Here is a 20,523-nt window from a genome sequence, read left to right as displayed (position 1 = left end):
TTGTATTGTCTTACCTTCACGTCAGGAGATTTGAGCAAGAGGTTGCAGAGTGGTGTGTAGCAGGCAGGTGGCAGCACCGTGTCTTCTATGTAGGCCAGCTTTAAACGCAAGGATCCCAAGTCATCAGACTTTGACTTGCTGCCATTCCCTTTAGGTTGGAGCAGATACCTGGTAGACCAAAGTGATACGTTCTTACTTTGTGGCCATATCAGCTCAAACAGCGAATGTTAAAGATGTTCACAAGCCGATGCTTTCTTCTGTATCGTCGTCATTACTATTATATCAAAGTACATAAAAACACATGGAATGTATCAGCCTTAGTGGTTCTTAAAGAAATGAGTGAAAAGAAATAAATGGTAAAACAGTTTTTAGCCGACGATTAACCCTGTACTATATTTAATATCAGCCCTTCATGAGTGCTGCAAAATAAAATGATTGAGGTTCTGTCGGTGCGCTATAAATCACGCTTGTGTTTGCCATCTGTGTCCTCTTTTGCTGGTGATGTAACCACTCAGCTGGAACTTTCATATGCAGTGTAAGTGAAATGTTTTAATGTAACCATGGCAACAAAGACTATGGCTCAGACTTCTGCATAGACATTTGCATTCACATTTTCATCGAATACTACAGCTCCTAATTCTGCATTGCCAACACTAATGTAATTTAGCCATCATTTAATGTGTTTAATTTCTATAATTGGTTTGGCTGGAGTTACTTTTTTGGCATTTTTCCTTTTTATTCGTGTTGATGCAAGTACTCTATATATATTAACCATTGCATGCAACATAAATGAAGCAGACTGAACTGAAGTCAACAGCAAAATGAATAAAACAAAGGTAACTTAGACAAAACATTCCAGCTTGTTATTGTCAAATATAAACTGGTCACTAATAATAATATATTTCAGTTCTTTATAAGAGACTTACATATGATTCGGGTACACACAGATATTTTTTTAAATTAAGATATGTCGACCAAATCAGCTCTAAATCTGATAATCATCAATGCGATGAAAGTAATCGTTGCTATAAATCAGGGGGCACTTGAAGGTATGCCAAGGGGTACATGAGATTTTTTTAAGATATTCTAAAAATAGCAACAATTCAAAAATCCTTTATAAATATATTTATTGAATAATACTTAAACAAAATATGAATGTGAGTTCATAAATTTTGAAAAGAAATGCAACAAGGCAATATTCAGTGTTGACAACTAGATTTTTTGTGGACACGTTCCATAAATTTAAAGATTTATTTTTTGGGGGGAAGAAATGTTTAGAAATAAGTTCATGAATCCAGATGGATCTCTATTACAATCCCCAAAGAGGGCACTTTAAGTTGATGATTACTTCTATGTGTAGAACGCTTTATAATTAAATCACTTGTTTATTTTTCAATCTTTTTTTTCCAAATAGTTCAAGAAAGACCACTACAAATGAGCCATATTTTGCACTGTTATACAATTCAATAAATCAGAAACTGATGACATAGCGTTGTATTTTACTTCTTTATCTCTTTTTTTTCAACCAAAAATGCTTTGCTCTGATTAGGGGGTACTTCAATTAAAAAAATGTTCACAGGGTGTACATCACTGAAAAAAGGTTGTGAACCACTGCTATAAATGATCAAATATAGCAACGATTACTTTCACACCATTGATTTTTTTTTTTTTTAACGTTGATGTTCCAGGCAATCTAATTTTCAGTGAATGTATACGATAGGCAACTATAAGCCTTGGCTTCAGCCAATTCCTTTTTTTGTGTGTGTATGTGTATGATAAATATGTATAATCTGTGATGTTAAATTGATCACACAAAATGGTTGATTATACGACCGAAATAAACTCATTTAATTTCCTAATGCACATATTTAAATTTCTTAAAATACGTATCGGCCCATCTCGAGCAGCATTTGTTTTGTGAAAGATTCCTTTGGCAAAGATGACTCATTGAGTAACAGGAGTGAGTTTAAACATAGAATTAGCAAATACATGAAATATAACCACACGGCTTTGAGGCTAGTAGCATGTTGACACTAAGCAGCATTACAGTGACTCAAACAAAAAATGTCTTAAAAAAAATAAACAGGGAAGAATATATACATATTTGGACTGTCCTGGGATTTTATTTTGAAAGCCCCTCTTGCCTCCCCAAGTCAAAGTTTAAATATTTTTGAATAATTAGAAAAATAAATAAGTGCTCAGAAGATCTGACATTCCATGTGTTTCGGTAACAACTGAGTGAAAACCCAAGCGCATGAAGAAAGGAAAGTGTGATTTTACCTGAAAAAATATTTTCTTTCAGAAAAAAATACCTCAAAATGTAATTAAGATAGAGAATAACACAAATATGTAGAATATATAACAATGATGTTTCATTTTTATTATCATATTTCATGGTTAAGTCTGATTTTAGGAAGCGGGTAAATGCAACAGATGTCTTATTTCCTGGCAAGGAAAAATTTGTTTTTTTCTGTCATGGTACAGTATATGTCGGCGGTGAAATAACATTGTTGTCCTTACCAGGCTTTGTGGATGTGATTATTTCTCAAGATCTTGACATGAACCCGCGTTTCCCCCAGGAACACATCCTGAGCCAGATTCTCATTATTCCACAAATCAACTCTGAAAAGGTACGAGATGCAATTATAGACGTGTGCCAGGGAGAGAACATGTGAATCAGGTAAGACTTTTTTTGTTTTTTTTACATAACCAAATCAATAGCACAAACATTTTCAGTGGTTGCTTCAGCTGTGCTTTTCTGCTTGGTTCATAAATGTCAATTGAGTAACCATGCAACAATACCACTTCAAATCAAATCTTCCAAACCATGCATGAAGGTTTACCTTCGAATTTTGTCTAGTCTTACCCCACGAACTAAGGGTCCACTGTCATGGAAGGCCCACTATCCTTAACCAGAAATCAAGGCTTTCTATCAGTACACTTAGATTCACTATTTGTACTTGATCACATTTGTGTTTGTTTTTGTAAATAGACAAAGCTATTCATGAATGAAAGAAAAAACTAACTTGATCTCGAGTTTTTCAATGTCCTCTTCCTCCACTTGGAAATGTGACTTTTTGGAGTAGCTGCTGGATCGTGTAACCTGAAAATCAACACAGACAATATCTTTATTTCATAAAGAAAGCGTGAAGTGTCAAGATGAACATTGAGAAACATTAACGAGTAAATGTTTTAAACTGTCGGGGTGTCCCGATACCGATATTAGGCCTTTTTTCACCGCAGGAACTTTAACAGGATATTGTGTCGGATTGATATTGGCCAAATGTCAAGGCTTGAGTTTAATTGCTATTATTGGCTTTATTTAAACAGAAAACCTATTGATATAGGGTTGGTTGTAGCGTTGGTGTATTGTAGCCCGGAAGAGTCAGGGCTACATGGGATTCTGGGTAATTGTTCTGTTGTGTTTATGTTGTCTTACGATGCGGATGTTCTCTCGAAATGTGTTTGTCATTCTTGTTTGGTGTGGGTTCACAGTCTGGCACATATTTGCAACAGTGTTAAAGTTTTTTTTACGGCCACCCACAGTGTGACCTGGGTAGCTGCTGATCAAATATATCTTGCAATAACACACGTGCGTCTTGCATGGCCAGATGCTATATATAACTGGGCTTGAACGATGCCAGTTCAGGATGTAGGGGGCGCTAAAGGCAGTGCCATTATGGCACTCCCTGAATGATATGGCTTCGAGAGAATTGGTGACCTGAAATTTAGGGGTCTCCCGGGAAAATTGGGGACGTGGTCAAGAATGACGCTGTCAAGCGCCCTTCATATTAAACTCGCGGGTCGCACCAACATTAAATTGTCATATAAAAGTGCGGGCCGCAAAATAACGTCTCACGGGCCGCAATTGGCCCGCATGTTTGAGACCCCTGTTCTAAAGCGTAAGGATATATAGAAAATAATAGAATAGAATAGAATAGAAAGTACTTTATTGATCCCTGGGGGAAATTCAACAAATATCAGATATATCAGATTGTAGGTGGGTTTATTTAGTACCCATCGCGTTCATATTTCACTGTTTGTTGCATTTTTTGTTGCGTTTCACTTGATTGTAAAATATGTTGATTGAAAGGGTGTGTGACATTCATGTTTTGTCAATATTCAGTGTTTTATCGTTCATAGAAATATTTAAAATTCCATTACGTTTTTTTAAGGCGATCTGTCATAACGTTTTTAGCATTCAATCAGACATTATTGTAAGATTTTGTATTAGTGTTCCTAAACATATACATACCGGCCCCCAGACACATTTTTTTCTCTAAATGTGGCCCTCAAGTCAAAATAATTGCCCAGGCCTGCACTAGAGTATAAGTCGCATTTTTTGGGGAAATGTATATGATAAAATCCAACACCAAGAATAGACATTTGTAATGCAATTTAAAATAGGATGAAAAAGTGTACGTTATATGATGCATAAATAACAAACTGAGAACATGCCTGGTATGTTAACGTTACATATAATGGTAAGAGTCATTCAAATAACTATAACATATAGAACATGCAATACGTTTACCAAACAATCTGTCACTCCTAATCGCTAAATCCTATGAAATATTCTTTCTCTGTGTCGCTTCCAAACATTTCTGCCAACTCCAAAGGTAGACAATGCGCCGCTTCCTGTTCTATCGGTACGTCTCTTACGTCAGAGTCATCGTCAGTTGCATTAATCCAGTCTTTCTGAATCCGGACAGGATGGTTTCGGTTGTCACTGAAGGCCATGCTTTGTTGATCCATTCAATGGCATCCAGAAAAGTTGCATGGCGCATTCTCCCGGTTGCCGTGAAGCTGTGCTCTCCATCCATCATCCACTGCTCCCACAGGTTGCGCAGGACTGCCTTAAAGCCCTTCTCAGTTTTTAGAAGTTACCACCAATGGGAAATTATCAATTTTCATAGGTACGGAAGTAGTAGCAGGTAGCATTTTTTTTTTCCACAATGCACTTCTGCCATGACCCGCCCACGTCAAATTTTTATTGGTTGACGCGTGCGTGTGACGATTGCTGATATATGCCTAGTCTCTTACGTGAATGAGATAAGTAATATTATTTGATATTTTACAGTAACGTGTTAATTTCACACATAAATCGCTCCAGAGTATAAATCGCACTATGAAACTATGAAAAAAACTCCGATTTATAATCCGAAAAATACGGAACCAGTATTTTTCAGAGGCAGTATAGTACCGTTTTTGATTCATTAGTACTCCGGTGCTTTATTAATACCAGTATACCTCACAACCCAAGTCAAAAATATTCAAAAAAAGTTTTATTGGGACACCTCTATAAAAATGTACCTCAAAGAAGAAGGTTTCTTCAAAAAGAGGGTTGCTGGTTTTCTTCTTGACTTTCGTTTTCTTTTGGTCAGACCTGATGAGACATCCAAATAACTGGCATCATTTCACATTTTTGTTATGATGTACTTCCTTCAGTAAACAGAATGTGTGGCACTGAAAGAGTTACCTAGCAGGTCCTTCGAGCGAAACTGTGGCATATGGGTCACAGATCTGCCCACTGATAAGAGGCAATCCCTGGCACTCTATTATCCTGCAGATAACAGAGAAAATACAGGGACGGTCGTAAAAAAAAAACATAGATAGCGTTAGACCACATCTTCTTTCCGAATGCGGCTGATCTTTTGAAGGATGGATTTAATTTTACTTTATTTATTTTTATTGTCAATGCTGTCATGATCTGTTGCACAGGTCATGTTATGTTTAGTTGGGTATTTCCATAGTTGTTTATTTCAGTTTCAGCACCCTCGTTTGGTTTCTTAGTTGCCATGGGTGCTGATTAGTGATCGGGATGCTCACCCAGTCCTGGTCACTAATCAGAGAGCCATTTATTCCTGCTTTGCGCCACACTCTGTCTGGCATTCTTGTTCGCAACACCCGACAGTTGTGTTTGTTTGCTAACAAATGCACAAATACAACACAATTTCCTGGTGACCACATAGCCAATTTTGACTTCAAGAAAGAAGTTGAGCAAATTGATACATTTTGAAGGAAAACATCTGTGATGAGGTGGCGACTTGTCTAGGGTGTACCCCACCTTTTGCCCGATTGTAGCTGGGATAGGCTCCAGCGCCCCCCGCGAGCCCGAAGGGAATAAGCGGTAGAAAATGGATGGATGGATGAAGGAAAACATGCCAAATATAGTTTGGGAATTACTAACACATTAGGCTAAGTTTTGTTGATTAGAATTATATTTATTTCATTGTGTACAAAAATGTTTTCTAACAATCAAAGTCCCATTATAAAGTGTTTACGAATATCTTATAAGTTTGAATATTCATTACTGTGTCAATATTTTGATTTAGGCTTGGATACGCTTAAAAATATCTATAAAACCAGTAGATAAGAACACAAGAGAAACCTCCCATTTGACAAGCATTGAGATACATTTATATTTTCCCTATTTGTTTGCGCCCCTTTTGTTGTTTCCTAATAGATAATAGGAATATGAATTTTACAACACTTCGATTACGATTCTTGCGGTGACAATTCAATTCAGAACAGATTCCTGTTTCAACAAGATTCTCGCAATAAAGTGGAACCTCGACTTACGAACTTAAGTAGTTCTTGAACAGGGTTCGTGAATCAAAAAGTTTGTAAATTGAAGTTAATTTCTCCGTAAGAAACAATGCAAATGTGAAAAATGGGTTTCAGCCTCGAAAAATGTCCCCATTTTAGTGAAGGTTAGTGATTTCGGTTTATTTTGAACATGCATATAATACAATGTAATAAATCACACATTTCCAGTTCTGATGCACATCCGAAAAGGAGTAGGAAGAAGCAGAGCTTATTTAATCCTGCCCCTCCTCATATCATAGCCATTTTATCCCATTTCTTTGTTCTGTTTGTAACAGAACAGTGAATAAATAAATACATCATAAGTAAACACATATTAAATACATAAATAAATATTAGACATATACACAATAATTAAAGTTTTCATAAAGAAATAGTTAAGTGATTTATGATTCACCAAGGAGATGAATGAGATTATCTCTTTTAAAAAAGGTTGAAGACGTTTATCACAATTCTTTTTTGTACTTATCTCCTAAACTGAATCGTATTAGTTCTTTATGTGATTTCCTTGCTTAATCCAGTTCATAATTGAATTTCACATGCGGATATACTGAAGGTCTTAAGTGTGCGTACAAATGTTTCAAATTAGATTTTCCTCTAAGGTTATATTTTCCCTCTTTTGTTGAGAAGAATTGTTGTACAATTGTATACAATAAACACAATAATAAGTGCTATACAGCATTGTTTGTAAAAAAAAAAAAAAACATAGCTCTGAGGTTATGAATTAACGATGGCATTAATAACAGGCTAAAACAACAATAACAAGCTTAACTGTGTTGTGTGCGCTTTTCTGACAAAAGTCCGGTTGATGCCATCACAAACGATCAGAAATCACAAAATTCCTTAACTTTAACAACCATATTGCTACAACAATAAACATTTCAAAAAGTAAAATCCCCTTATATTATATTTAATGGAGGATGGAGGGGTAGGAGGGCTGAGGGTGGAGTTGTTTGGTGTGTGTGTGTGTTCTCCTCCGCCGTGAAATAAGTCAGCTTTGGCATATTTTTCCAGAAAATGTCAGTACTGAATGAATAAATGAAGTGTTCGTACACAAAGACATGGTTTGTTCACAGAAGCATATTCGGCACAATCTAAAAGTTTGGGAAGTGAAAAGTTTGCAAATAGAGGGGATCATAAAACAAGGTTCAATTGTATATTATTTGAAATAAAAAATGCAATAAAACCTTTTCAAAACAGGTTAAAGGTACAAAAGCTCTTATTGGCTGTTGATGTATGACGTAAACACATTGAAAAAGTAAAATTGGTTCTTAAAGAAGAAACAAAATATCTATTTTTGAAATTTATGAATTGATTTTGAATCGGTATAAATGAGAATTGCGATTCAGATGTGAGCCGATTTTTTTCTGTAACCCTAACAGATAACTTCCAAAGTGTGGCAGTAACTTAAATTAGTAAAATACAGTGCTACTACCAAATGGCTAACTGAAAAATAACTGTTTATTAATGTTTAACAAATCATTTAGAGACCTCCTATAAGGATAGTCTTTTTGTAAATGAGTACAAATAAACTGGACCGATGAAGTATTAGCGTGGACACCAATTAAAAGGGTTGCCATGTCTTCTTTATGTTTGACTTGTGCTGCACAGGGACCGTGACTACTTTCAAAAGGTGTACACAAACAGATACTGTAGGAAGCCAAGACAGGATGTGGCTGCTAAGCAAGGGTCACCGGGGGAGTAAGAATGAAGTCAGGTCTTTAAGAAGATAGAGATGACAGGATGTTTGTGCACAATCTACCAATGTGTGATGACAATACTTCCCCTGGGCTCCTAAGTCTATTTCTTAATCAACCAGACCGTTCTGCAATCATCGTCTTGCACCATTAGTCACTCTGACAGCATGGATCGCAGATTACTTTTTATCTCACTTCTATGCCACTGTAGCTGACGGCAAGTAGGTGGCACTTTTTAAAAAGTTACACATAGGGAGAGCAATGTTTCTAAAAAGTAGCCCCTTCCACACAGAGCCACAACAACGCCTGAAAAGACAAAGCCATTATCATGCCCGTATCATGCACCTGCACGACGACTTGTCCACTTTGTCTTATCTCAAAGCATGTTTTTATATTCTACTCACACTCTATGCGAGAATTTGACTTAAAGGGGAACATTATCACAATTTCAAAAGGGTTAAAAACCATAAAAATCGGTTCCCAGTGGCTTGTTTTATTTTTAGAAGTTTTTTTTCAAATTTTACACCTCCCGGAATATCCCTAAAAAAGCTTTAACGTTCTTGATTTGCGCTATTTGCGAAACCACTATCCATTTCCCTGTGACGTCATACAGGGCTGCCAGTATAAGCAACATGGCGGTTACCACAGGAAGATATAGCGACATTAGCTCGGATTCCGACTCGGATTTCAGCGGCTTAAGCGATTCAACAGATTACGCATGTATTGAAACAGATGGTCGGAGTAAGGAGGCAGATAGCGAAAACGAAATTGAAGCTATTGAGCCAATAGCTATTGACGCTATTCGGCCATAACATGGGTGTACCTCATGAAGTGGCCCATAGCATGGCTGCCTTATTAGCATCGCCGGTAAAATGCGCAGACAAAACGATCAGGACTTTTGCATCTTGTGACACTGGAGCAACTTAAATCCGTCGATTGGTAAGTGTTTGTTTCGCATTACATGTTGTGGGTATCTAGTTTCAGATGTACATACAGCTAGCGTAAATAGCATGTTAGCATCGATTAGCGTAGCATGTTAGCATCGATTTGCTGGCAGTCATGCTGTGACCAAATATGTCTGATTAGCACATAAGTCAACAACATCAACAAAACTCACCTTTGTGATTTCGTTGACTTAATCGTTGCAAATGCATCTGCAGGTTATCCATACATCTCTGTGCCATGTCTGCCTTAGCATCGCCGGTCAAATGTGCAGACACTCTGGCACATTCAATGGGGGTCTGGCGGCAGATTTCTTGCCAGTGGTGCAACTTGAATCCCTCCCTGTTAGTGTTGTTACACCCTCCGACAACACACCGACGAGGCATGATGTCTCAGAGGTTCCAAAAAATAGTCGAAAAAACGGAAAATAACAGAGCTGAGACCCGGTGTTTGTAATGTGAAAATGAAAATGGCGGGTGTGTTACCTCAGTGACGTCACGTTCTGACGTCATCGCTAAAAGACCGATAAACAGAAAGGCGTTTAATTTGCCAAAATTCACCCATTTAGAGTTCAGAAATCGGTTAAAAAAATACATGGTCTTTTTTCTGCAACATCAAGGTATATATTGACGCTTGCATAGGTTTGGTGATAATGTTCCCCTTTGAACACTGTGAGCTGTCGACGTTACGCCACAGAAGCCATATCAATCTCATTATCTTGCGTGTCGCACATCCTGTGGTCTGCCATTCATGAATTAATGTGACCTACATACTCATGCACGCGGCCTCCGTTGCAGGTGGTGTGCATTTTAATAACGCCGGATCTTTTTTTTTGTCAGGTTTAAGTGACGCCGAATGACAGCAAGAGTGAATCAAAGTGTTTGCAGACTTCCTGCTCAGCCACCAACACATCCTCCTCGTCACGTTACTCTCCAATAATAAACGGCAGATGTAATAATATGCATGAACTGTTGAGGTCTGATAATTACTCACTGGCATGCACGCTTTCACAGGTTTTTTTGTGGGTGGCTTATCTCTGAGCAGACGGTCGTCCCATGTTACAATTTTGTAATCCATTCATTTTCTACCGCTTGTTCCAGCTGCATTGGAGGGCATTGGGGCGGTTTAGCTCGGTTGGTAGAGTGGCCGTGCCAGCAACTTGATTGTTGCAGGTTCGATTCCTGCTCCTGCCAACCTAGTCACTGCCGTTGTGTCCTTGGGCAAGACACTTTACCCACCAGCTTCCAGTGCCACCCACACTGGTTTGAATGTAACTTAGATATTGCGTTTCACTATGTAAAGCGCTTTGAGTCACTTGAGAAAAAGCGCTTTATAAATATAATTCACTTCACATTCAGGCGGAAGGCGGGTTACACCCTGGACAAGTCCCTACTACTTAATTAAATGTGTAGTTGAGGGGTATTGATTATCATGTTGTGCAAAAATATTTATGAAAACTACAATTTTAATTAATTGTTTTCCATCCATTCATCCATTTTCTACCGCTTGTCCCTTTTGGGGTCGCTGGAGCCTATCTCAGCTGCATTCGGGCGGAAGGCGGGTTACAACCTGGACAAGTCACCATTAGTCATCCTGAAAGAACTCTCCTGAAGGAATCAATAAAGTACTATCTATCTATCTAAATGTGTAGTTGAGGGGTATTGATGATCATGTTGTGCAAAAATATTTATGAAAACTGCAATTTTAATTAAAAAAAATTCCATCCATCCATTTTCTACCGCTTGTCCCTTTTGGGGTCGCTGGAGCCTATCTCAGCTGCATTCAGGGGGAAGGCAGGTTACAACATGGACAAGTCCCTACTACTTTAATTAAATGTGTAGTTGAGGGGTATTGATTATCATGTTGTGCAAAAATATTTATGAAAACTACAATTTTAATTAATTGTTTTCCATCCATTCATCCATTTTCTACCGCTTGTCCCTTTTGGGGTCGCTGGAGCCTATCTCAGCTGCATTCGGGCGGAAGGCGGGTTACAACCTGGACAAGTCACCATTAGTTATCCTGAAAGAACTCTCCTGAAGGAATCAATAAAGTACTATCTATCTATCTAAATGTGTAGTTGAGGGGTATTGATGATCATGTTGTGAAAAAATATTTATGAAAACTGCAATTTTAATAAAAAAATTTTCCATCCATCCATTTTCTACCGCTTGTCCCTTTTGGGGTCGCTGGAGCCTATCTCAGCTGCATTCAGGGGGAAGGCAGGTTACAACATGGACAAGTCCCTACTACTTTAATTAAATGTGTAGTTGAGGGGTATTGATTATCATGTTGTGCAAAAATATTTATGAAAACTGCAATTTTAATAAATGTTTTTCCATCCACCGCGACCCCGAAAGGGAATAAGCGGTAAAAAAATGGGTTTTTCCATCCATCCATTCCTACCGCTTGTCCCTTTTGGGGTTGCTGGAGCCTATCTTAGCTGCATTCGGGGGGAAAGCGGGTTACAACCTGGACAAGTCCCTACTACTTTAATTAAATGTGTAGTTGAGGGGCATTGATTATTATGTTGTGTAAAAATATTTATGAAAACTGCAATTTTAATTTTTTTCTTCTATATATAAAAAAAATAATAATAAAAAGATCTATAGCAGGGGTACCCTAACTTTTTCAGCAGGCAAAAAAAAAATATCTCAACAAAGTACATTGTAGATTAAGCATCAACAACTTAAAAAGTTAAAGTACCACTGATGTGGTGTGGTGAAATTACCCTCTGCCTTTGACCCCTGGGAAGTGAGGGGAGCAGTGAGCAGCAGCGGTGGCCGCACTTGGGAATCAATTTGGTGATTTAACCCTCAATTCCAACCCTTGATGCTGAGTGCCAAGCAAGGAGGTAACGTGTCTCATTCTTATAGTCTTTGGTATGACTCGGCCGGGGTTTGAATTTACGACCTGCCGACCTCAGGGCGTACACTTTAACCACTAGGCCACTGAGCAGACCAAAAATAGAGCAAAAATAGAACAAAACAAAGAAAACTTTAAATGTTAACACTTTATTTAATAATAACAGATGTGTTTAAATGTATATTCCCATATTGTTGCCTTTTTAAGGAATATATGCATAATAGCATTGCATAACATATTTTGGTCAAGACCTCAATTACAGAATGATGAGCAGGCTGAATATTAAATGTTATTAATTAATAGAGAAGATTAAAACAGTGTCATGCAGCAATATGAAGACCATTAACATGTAATGTACAGAATATCATAAGCATTTATTCAGGTAGAAATATCAGAGATTACATCTGGGACAGCCTCCCTCCTAAAAATTCTAGGGTACACTTATTAATGATGAAAAATTATACCTATCTGTGATTAATCGTGATTAATTTTGTGTTAACTGTGAAAAAAATTTGATTAATTGCGATAAATATTTCAAACATCTGACAGCCCTAATTTATATATATATATTTATATGCATAAATAATTATATTATCATAACTTAATTAATATAATTAAATTATTATGTATATTTATTTATTTCTGAAACGGACATTTTCACTAAAAGAATGCAGCTGAGATAGGCTCCAGCACCCCCTGGGATTCCGAAAAAGACAAGCGGTAGAAATGGATGGTTAAAGATGTTTAATAAAATTGTAGGCATGTTCGAAATAAACTAAAATCATAACCTAACCTAAAAAATGTCTTACCTTCATGAAGACAAAAATATAAGTTGGTGTATTACCTTGTTCTCATGACTTTCATTGAAAAATGAAACGTTAGAGTTAGCATGCTAACAGTCAGCAAGTTAAAAGAACCTGAGGTGTACGGCTGAAAAGGTAGCTTAAAAAGTTGGCATGCAAACAGTTAGCATGTGTCAAGTACCAAGTTTTATGACTCTGAGTTGACGACTGCAAAATTGGCTCACAGTTACATCAAACTTAGATGTATGTCTGCTAAATTAACAAAAAAAAAAGTGTAAAATTAGCTGAAAAAAGTTTGCATTCTAGCATCTGACTCAGAAACCGTTTGAATTTGGTTTGAGAAAAGTGGGAATTGTAGACCTTATTATTCCCATTCATTCCAATGGGAATTTCCTGGAAATGTGGGAGGGTCGGAAAGAAAAACAAGATTTAATTTATTGCACAATTGTCCTGAATTAGCTAAATGGGTTGGTGTTAACATTTTCTGAATTGTTCAAGAAATGTCGACGTACTGTAGTAACAATTTTAATAGAGCGTCAGTGTTACGGAAAAGCGGGAACATTTCAGAATTTTTCCACTAGATGAAAAGAGATAGTTTCAATGTCTTGATGTAATGATCTGCTGCCCGGATCATATGTTATGTGGATTTTTGAGTTTGTTCTGTTACCGTAGTTTCTGATTTGTACCACCTGCTACTTGTTTCCTGACGCACACCTGTGTTTGTTGATTACTCCCAGATTTAAGCCTGCCTCCTTTGTTCTCTCGTTCTCGCTTCGTCGTTAGTGGTTCATGCAGTATTTGTTCTTTGCAAGAAGGAACGACGCTGATTCCCGACTCTGATAAAAATATTTTTGTACTTGCTCGCTTCCTAATGTGACGGTTCGCTGGTATCGTAGTGCAGGTTTGTTCTCTCAATGGTGCAGTTCGGGCTCGGACACAGCGTGAGGTAAGAAATAAAGATTTATTTACACTAAGGAACAGACTATAAACAGAAAACTTGCACTAGGTACAAAAAGTCAAAACAAAGAGCTAGCATGGGAGCTAGAAAACACGAAGCATAGCGCGGAAGCTAGCAAGTACAAAAATAGTTTTACCAGAGTCGGGAATCAGCGTCGTCACTTGTTGCAAAGAACAAAAACTGCATGAAACACAAACGACGAAGCGAGAAAGAGAGAACAAAGAAGGCAGGCTTAAATCAGGGAGTAATAAACAAACACAGGTGCGCGTCAGGAAACAAGTAGCAGGTGGAATTAATCAGAAACTATGATAACAGAACAAACAAGGAAGTGCACAAACAAACTCAAAAATCCACGTAACATTTGATCCGGGCAACGGATCATAACACCTGACTGCAAGGGTTTTTTTGATGTTGGAACGGTAGAAATCGGTTGAAAAATATGAAAGAAATAGTCAAAAGAAAAAAACAGTGGTGTTTTAAAAAAAGGGGAATTCTGGGAAAACTGGGAAATTTGGGGAAGTGATAAAAATGGTAGTTGGTATAAAGAGTAGCATAAATCTGTAAAAAAAAAAGTTTAAAACTACAATATTTCATGGCAAAGTCTAATTTTAGGTAGTGGAGAGAGGCAAAGAATGCTAGATTTTCATTGTTCAAGGTAGCTTAATTTTTTTGCATTTATTAAATATCCACTTTGTGTAATAAACACATATGTATATGTATGTATTTTACATTTATTTTTTTCAAGCATTATGCATTTATTTTTGCAGGGAGGCAAATAGCAGTTTTGTTAGAATGGCTCTAATACAGTATATATAAAAACTCTTCAACACAGGAAGGAAGATGTTTTGGTGTAACAGTGCTTGCAGATTTAAATAACAAATGTTTAAAGTACAAATACTCACCTCACAAGTAAGTGTTGACCCACTGAGCCGTTCTCTGTGATCACTTCGTTGAGCCTCATCTCCAGATGAACCTTACCCTGTTAAGACAGGAGGACAAAGTGTGGTTTGAAATCACTGAGCTTGGATTCAGCGCTAGATCAGTGTACATTACTCATTAGGGCTGCGAATCTTTGGGTGTCCCACGATTCGATTCAATATCGATTCTTGGGGTCACGATTTGATAATATATCCATTTTTTCGATTCAACGCGATTTTCGATTCAAAAACTATATTTTTCCGAAATAAGACGATTCTGTATTCATTCAATACATAGGATTTCAGCAGGATCTACCCCAGTCTGCTGACATGCTAGCAGAGTAGTAGATTTTTTTTTTTTTAACTTTTATAATTGTAAAGGACAATGTTTTATCAACTGATTGCAATAATGTACATTTGTTTTAACTATTAAACAAACCAAAAATATGACTTGTTTTATCTTTGTGAAAACATTGGACACAGTGTGTTGTCAAGCTTATGAGATGTGATGCAAGTGTAAGCCACTGTGACATTATTGTTCTTTTTTTTAATTTTTATAAATGTCTAATGATAATGTCAATGAGGGATTTTTAATCGCTGCTATGCTGAAATTATAACTAATATTGATACTGTTGTTGATAATATTCATTTTTGTTTCACTACTTTTGGTTTGTTCTGTGTCGTGTTTGTGTCTCCTCTCAATTGCTCTGTTTATTGCAGTTCTGAGTGTTGCTGGGTCAGGTTCGGTTTTGGAATTGGATTGCATTGTTATGGTATTGCTGTGTAGTGGTTTGTTGGATTGATAAAAAAAAAATTTAAAATAAAAAAATTAAAAAATAGAATATTTTAAAAATGAGAATCGATTCTGAATCGCACAACGTATTCGAATCGATTTTTTTCCCACACACCTAGTACTCATACTTCTTCTAGTGAAGTCAAAGACCTGACACCGGGTTGTCTTGCTTGCTAAAGCCACATGTGTCCAAACCTTGCTTCGATTAAAAAAAGCTTGCTTTAAAAACTTAAACAAGGATACTGCAAAAATATATTTTCACTTTCTACAGTATTGTTCAGTTTTAATGCCCTTTGCCATGTTTAATTTATACTCCCATTATAGTAGATGAAAAGTTAGATCTCATAAACATGCATGCTCGCCCATTGGGGTCGTTGTTTTTTGATTAGTAGATTGTCAGAGATAAAGCTACTCTATCTTACGTCCGTCGCTCCATGAAAAAAAACGTTCAAATTATTTCTTTGTTAACAAATGTGTGCATGCAAGGTTCCTACCACATGCCCAAAATACGCATGTTTGACTATTGGAGACTCTAGATCACAGGTGTCAATCTTAAAGGGGAACTGCATATTTTTTTAGAATTCTGCCTATCGTTCACAATTATTATGAAAGACATGACGACGAATGATATTTTAGGAGCAGGAGAATAAAATATGTAATTTGGAATTTAATCTTCCTCTGATTCCATGCTTGTCAACACAAGCACAGAAAACACTCAAATAATATCAACAAAATTGTAAAATCACATTGAACACTTAACAATAACCTCTTTTTTTATGCAATCCAACTATCAAATACACATAAATAAAAGTCTGTTTACCGCAGGGCCATTAGGAGTTTCTCTATTCCCCCGATAAAATCTGAAAAATAACCATTAAAAAAGCGCCAACAAAACTCCATTTACATTTCGTGACTTGAATAATGACCAAATATTAGTGACATTTTTTTTAAGCGCTAACGCAGACAAACTATTTATAGTGATGACGTGATTACCACTGTGTCGCAATGTTTACATCATCGAGTGGGCTGCTGTTTCTTCGCTTTACTGCCCCTTGGAATTTTATTGTAGTTTATGCCTCTCATCTGGAAGGTAGATGGCTGAGTAGGTGCTTCGACAACTTTGTACACTTTGTCAGCCATTTAGGACCTGAAAATGGCGAAAACGACACGAAAGGACGCATGGTCCCAGCAGTCGGTATCCTAATGACAGCAGACTTTATACAGTAAGTGATGTCATATTATGCTTGTTGGCTCTCATGATGTCTGCAGTGAGTAATAATCAGTGATGAAGGAAAAAAAAGCAAATATTCTGATGCATTTTTTAATTAATGTATGTTTAAAATGATTAAAATACGTAAATATTAAATGTTATTATAAATGTGCCCGTTACTACATTACATATATACTTACATCAAGTAATGTATGTACAACCCTAATGGAGGTGTTTGGATATGTTGTAAGGGCTTTATAAGCAGAATTTAGCGTCTCATAGGCCCAATAGTAAGCAGACTTTTGATTGCCTTTATTTAATATTCAAAATGCATGAAAAAAATGACATCCATTGTCATGTCCCTCATAATGATGGGTAAAATTCCCCTCAAAAAATGCAGTTCCCCTTTAAGAACCGGGGACCAAAACTAGCCGCACATCACTTAATGTGGACAGCAAAAGCCTTGAAATAATATGAGTCAATAATAATATTCGTTCTTTCCATTTTGACAAAAAAAAAATACATTTTATTTGAAATAATATATTTTAAACTTTCACTATCATCTAATAATGCAACAAATATACCTTAATACATTTCAAATTGTTTTTAAGTAAAATAAAAACATTAATATTAAATAATCTGATTTATTTAGGATTTCAAAGCAAGTTATCCATCAGAGTGTAAAAAGACAATACATTTTATGATATAAAAACTGGCAGCGAAGTTCCCAAAATGTTTCTTTAAAAAGAACCATAGTACCGTTTTTCCATTCACAGCAATATGCTGTAAAAACCACCGCACATTTTACGGTAACAATGTGAGATTGCGACTTGTCCAGGGTGTACTCCGCCTTCCACCAGAATGCAGCTGAGATAGGCTCAGGCACCCCCCGCGACCCCAAAAGGGACAAGCGGTAGTAAATGGATGGATGGAATGTGGCTACCAGTTTTTGTTTTTGTTTTATAATTAGGATTTTTTTTACAATGTATGTACTTATACTTTTTTATCCGTAAATTATTCAAAGTTACAAGGAGCCCTGAGTGAAAACAAGTTTGACACCCCTGCTCTGGTTGAAATAGTCTACAGATGTAAATGTGATTGTGAATGGTTGATTGTCTATGTGTGCCCTGTGATTCATCGATGACCGTGTCTGAATGAATGAATGAATGAATGAATGCATGAATGATCCTAATTGTCAATGAAATTGAAATGCAAGACCCTAGGACAGGGATAGGGAACCTATGGCTCTAGACCAGATGTGGCTCTTTTGATGACTGCAACTGGCTCTCAGATAAACCTTAGCTGACATTGCTAAACACGATAAGTAATGAATAATTCCGCTGCTAATCACGATGTTAAAAATAACGTTCAAAATATAAAACATTCTCATCCGTTTTCTACCGCACCTGTTCAAGCAATATCAATGTTATTAAAAAAGAATTAGAGACTTATTATACTCTAAAAATGTTGGTCTTACTTAAAAAGTGCACGCATTTTGTTGTATTATTACTTTGGTATTCTTGTCTTGTTCCGTATATTGTACAGTATTTTGTATTTCTATAGTGTTTTTTATATTGTACAGGATTGCTTGTTACTTTTAATAGATAGTAGTCTGTTTATTTCAATTGTTAATTTTTCCTTTATTACCTCTTGTGTTATTTATTTTACCCCATATTTGTTCCCACAACCGCACCTTAGGTTGGAGTCTTTAATCTCGTTATATGCAAATATAATGACAATACAGTCTATTGTATTCTATTCTATTCAGTGTTAAAAAATATGATATGGCTCTCACAGAAATGCATTTTAAAATATTTGGTTTTCAGGGCTCTCTCAGCCAAAAATGTTCCCGACCCCTGCCCTAGGTGCTACGTGTCATAAACTACTAAAACAATATAAAAAACACCAAATAGATTTTATACAGACATACATAAAGAATCAATAGGGAATGTACAGAGTAGGCGTGGAATATAGAAATAACCTCGTGCCCAAAGCCAGCTGGGATAGGCTCCAGCACACCTGTGACCCAAACGAGGACCAGCAGTAAAAAAAAAAATGGAGGGCTGAATGGATAACGAAGGGGATGAAGGATTTATAAAGAAATATGTTTGTTGGCCCTGTGATGAGGTGGCGACTTAAATGGATGGAGGTTAAAACAAAAATGCTTGTCCTCATTTGAATCACGCGTTAGCTGGAGCCTATCCCAGCTCTACACTCAGGACTGGCTGCCAGCCAATCACAGGGCATATTGTGTGGCCACCTAAGTTATCTTTCCGACATTTGAACATCGATGTTAAATTATACATCAAGAAAATGGCGCATATTAAATGTTACTCCTTGCTGTAAATAATTTAACTACTTTCTTTCTACATTCTAATTACCTTGTTTTGGTCCCACATGACAGTTTGGACTTACTTCTTTATTTTCCTATGTTTGGTATCATTTCCTGTACTGGTGCTCTTGTTTTTGTGCTATATCCTGTTTGGTCTCGGTTTTTTGCAGCACCTCGACCTTATGTTCCTTGCCAGCACACCTCATTGTTAATTAGTTCTATGGTTTTTCAAACGAAAACTCCTCCGAGTGCGTTTCGGCTTCAAACTCGCACAGGAGACAGTTTGGACCCTTTTGATTAAAAGTATAGATCAAAGTTTTGATTACTGCTCCAGTTTTAATTTTATGTGCCTTCAAAGAACCCCTGCGCAAATTTTCCTAAAAAATTTAATTTTTGCCTCTTTGAGCTGTAATTTGACCCCCTTAAAATGATTCAAAGTGCAAGTTAAAGCTCTACTATGCCAAGCGAAAGCCATTTATCAACAACATCCAGAAACGCCGATTTGTAATTTCACCCCCTTAACATGCTTCAAAACTCACCAAATTTTACACACACATCAGGACTGGCAAAAATTGCCATCTAATAAAAAACCAAACCCCTAAAGTCATAATTGCGCTTTAGCGCCCCCTAAGAAAAAACCCTGACAAAACTGCTTGTAACTTCTGTTAGGAATGTCGTAGAGACGACATGCAACAAAAACTTGTATGTAGGTCTGACTTAGACCACGGCTTGGCAGCGGCCAAAGGCGGACCCGACCAACGCTGCTTGCAGCTTTAATTCCACCTTGTTCCTGCCTTCAGTGCTAGTGCATTATCGGTGGTATGGAACACTGCAGAGGCATATGGGTGTTAAGATGGTGTTTTTGTTTCATTTACCTATGCACGGTACAATCATATGTGTGCAATATTTAACTTAAAGTTAAAGTACCAATGATTGTCACACAGACACTAAGTGTGGCGAAATTATTCTCTGCATTTGACCCATCACCCTTGATCACCCCCTGCGAGGTGAGGGGAGCAGTGAGCAGCAGCTGTGAGCAGCAGCTGTGGCCGCGCCCGGGAATCATTTTTGGTGATTTAACCCCCAATTCCAACCCTTGATGCTAGCGCCAAGCAGGGAGGTAATGGGTCCCATTTCTATAGTCTTTGGTATGACTCGGCCGGGGTTTGAACTCACGACCTACCCATCTCAGGGCGGACACTCAATATGTATTGTATATTACTCATTTCTACTTTTTCATTGTGTTTTACTTCTTTTTGTTGCTGTATATAAAATGGACCTCGCTTTTATATCCTAGCGTTCTTTAATGCGTTCATGTGTTTTATCTTTGGGTAACAAACCCCTTCAAGACTGCGCAAAGAGGGGTGGCACTTTTGTGACTTTTGCGCTATTTTGAATAC

At 37.1% G+C, this 20,523-nt stretch overlaps 1 protein-coding gene across 2 annotated transcripts in view; it reads right to left on the bottom strand.

Annotated features, from left to right (window-relative positions):
* rasa2 (RAS p21 protein activator 2) overlaps nt 1-20,523 on the bottom strand; it is a 65,978-nt gene that overhangs the window by 24,380 nt on the left and 21,075 nt on the right. For both annotated transcript variants that reach the window (XR_009809307.1, XM_061919062.1), the window contains exons 5-10: nt 14,774-14,850; nt 5,480-5,563; nt 5,314-5,386; nt 3,027-3,103; nt 2,521-2,622; nt 15-168 (exon numbers count right to left, since the gene is read on the bottom strand). Coding sequence is in view for 1 of the 2 variants with exons in the window: in XM_061919062.1 (XP_061775046.1) it covers nt 15-168; nt 2,521-2,622; nt 3,027-3,103; nt 5,314-5,386; nt 5,480-5,563; nt 14,774-14,850 (567 nt within the window). In the remaining variant the exon portion in view is untranslated. The remainder of the gene's footprint in view (nt 1-14; nt 169-2,520; nt 2,623-3,026; nt 3,104-5,313; nt 5,387-5,479; nt 5,564-14,773; nt 14,851-20,523) is intronic.

The sequence above is a fragment of the Nerophis ophidion genome, linkage group LG13 (genome assembly GCF_033978795.1).
Source record: "Nerophis ophidion isolate RoL-2023_Sa linkage group LG13, RoL_Noph_v1.0, whole genome shotgun sequence".
NCBI classification, from domain to species: domain Eukaryota; kingdom Metazoa; phylum Chordata; class Actinopteri; order Syngnathiformes; family Syngnathidae; genus Nerophis; species Nerophis ophidion.
Note: the sequence above shows the minus strand (reverse complement) of the source record. Positions and strands in the feature narration are given on the sequence as shown.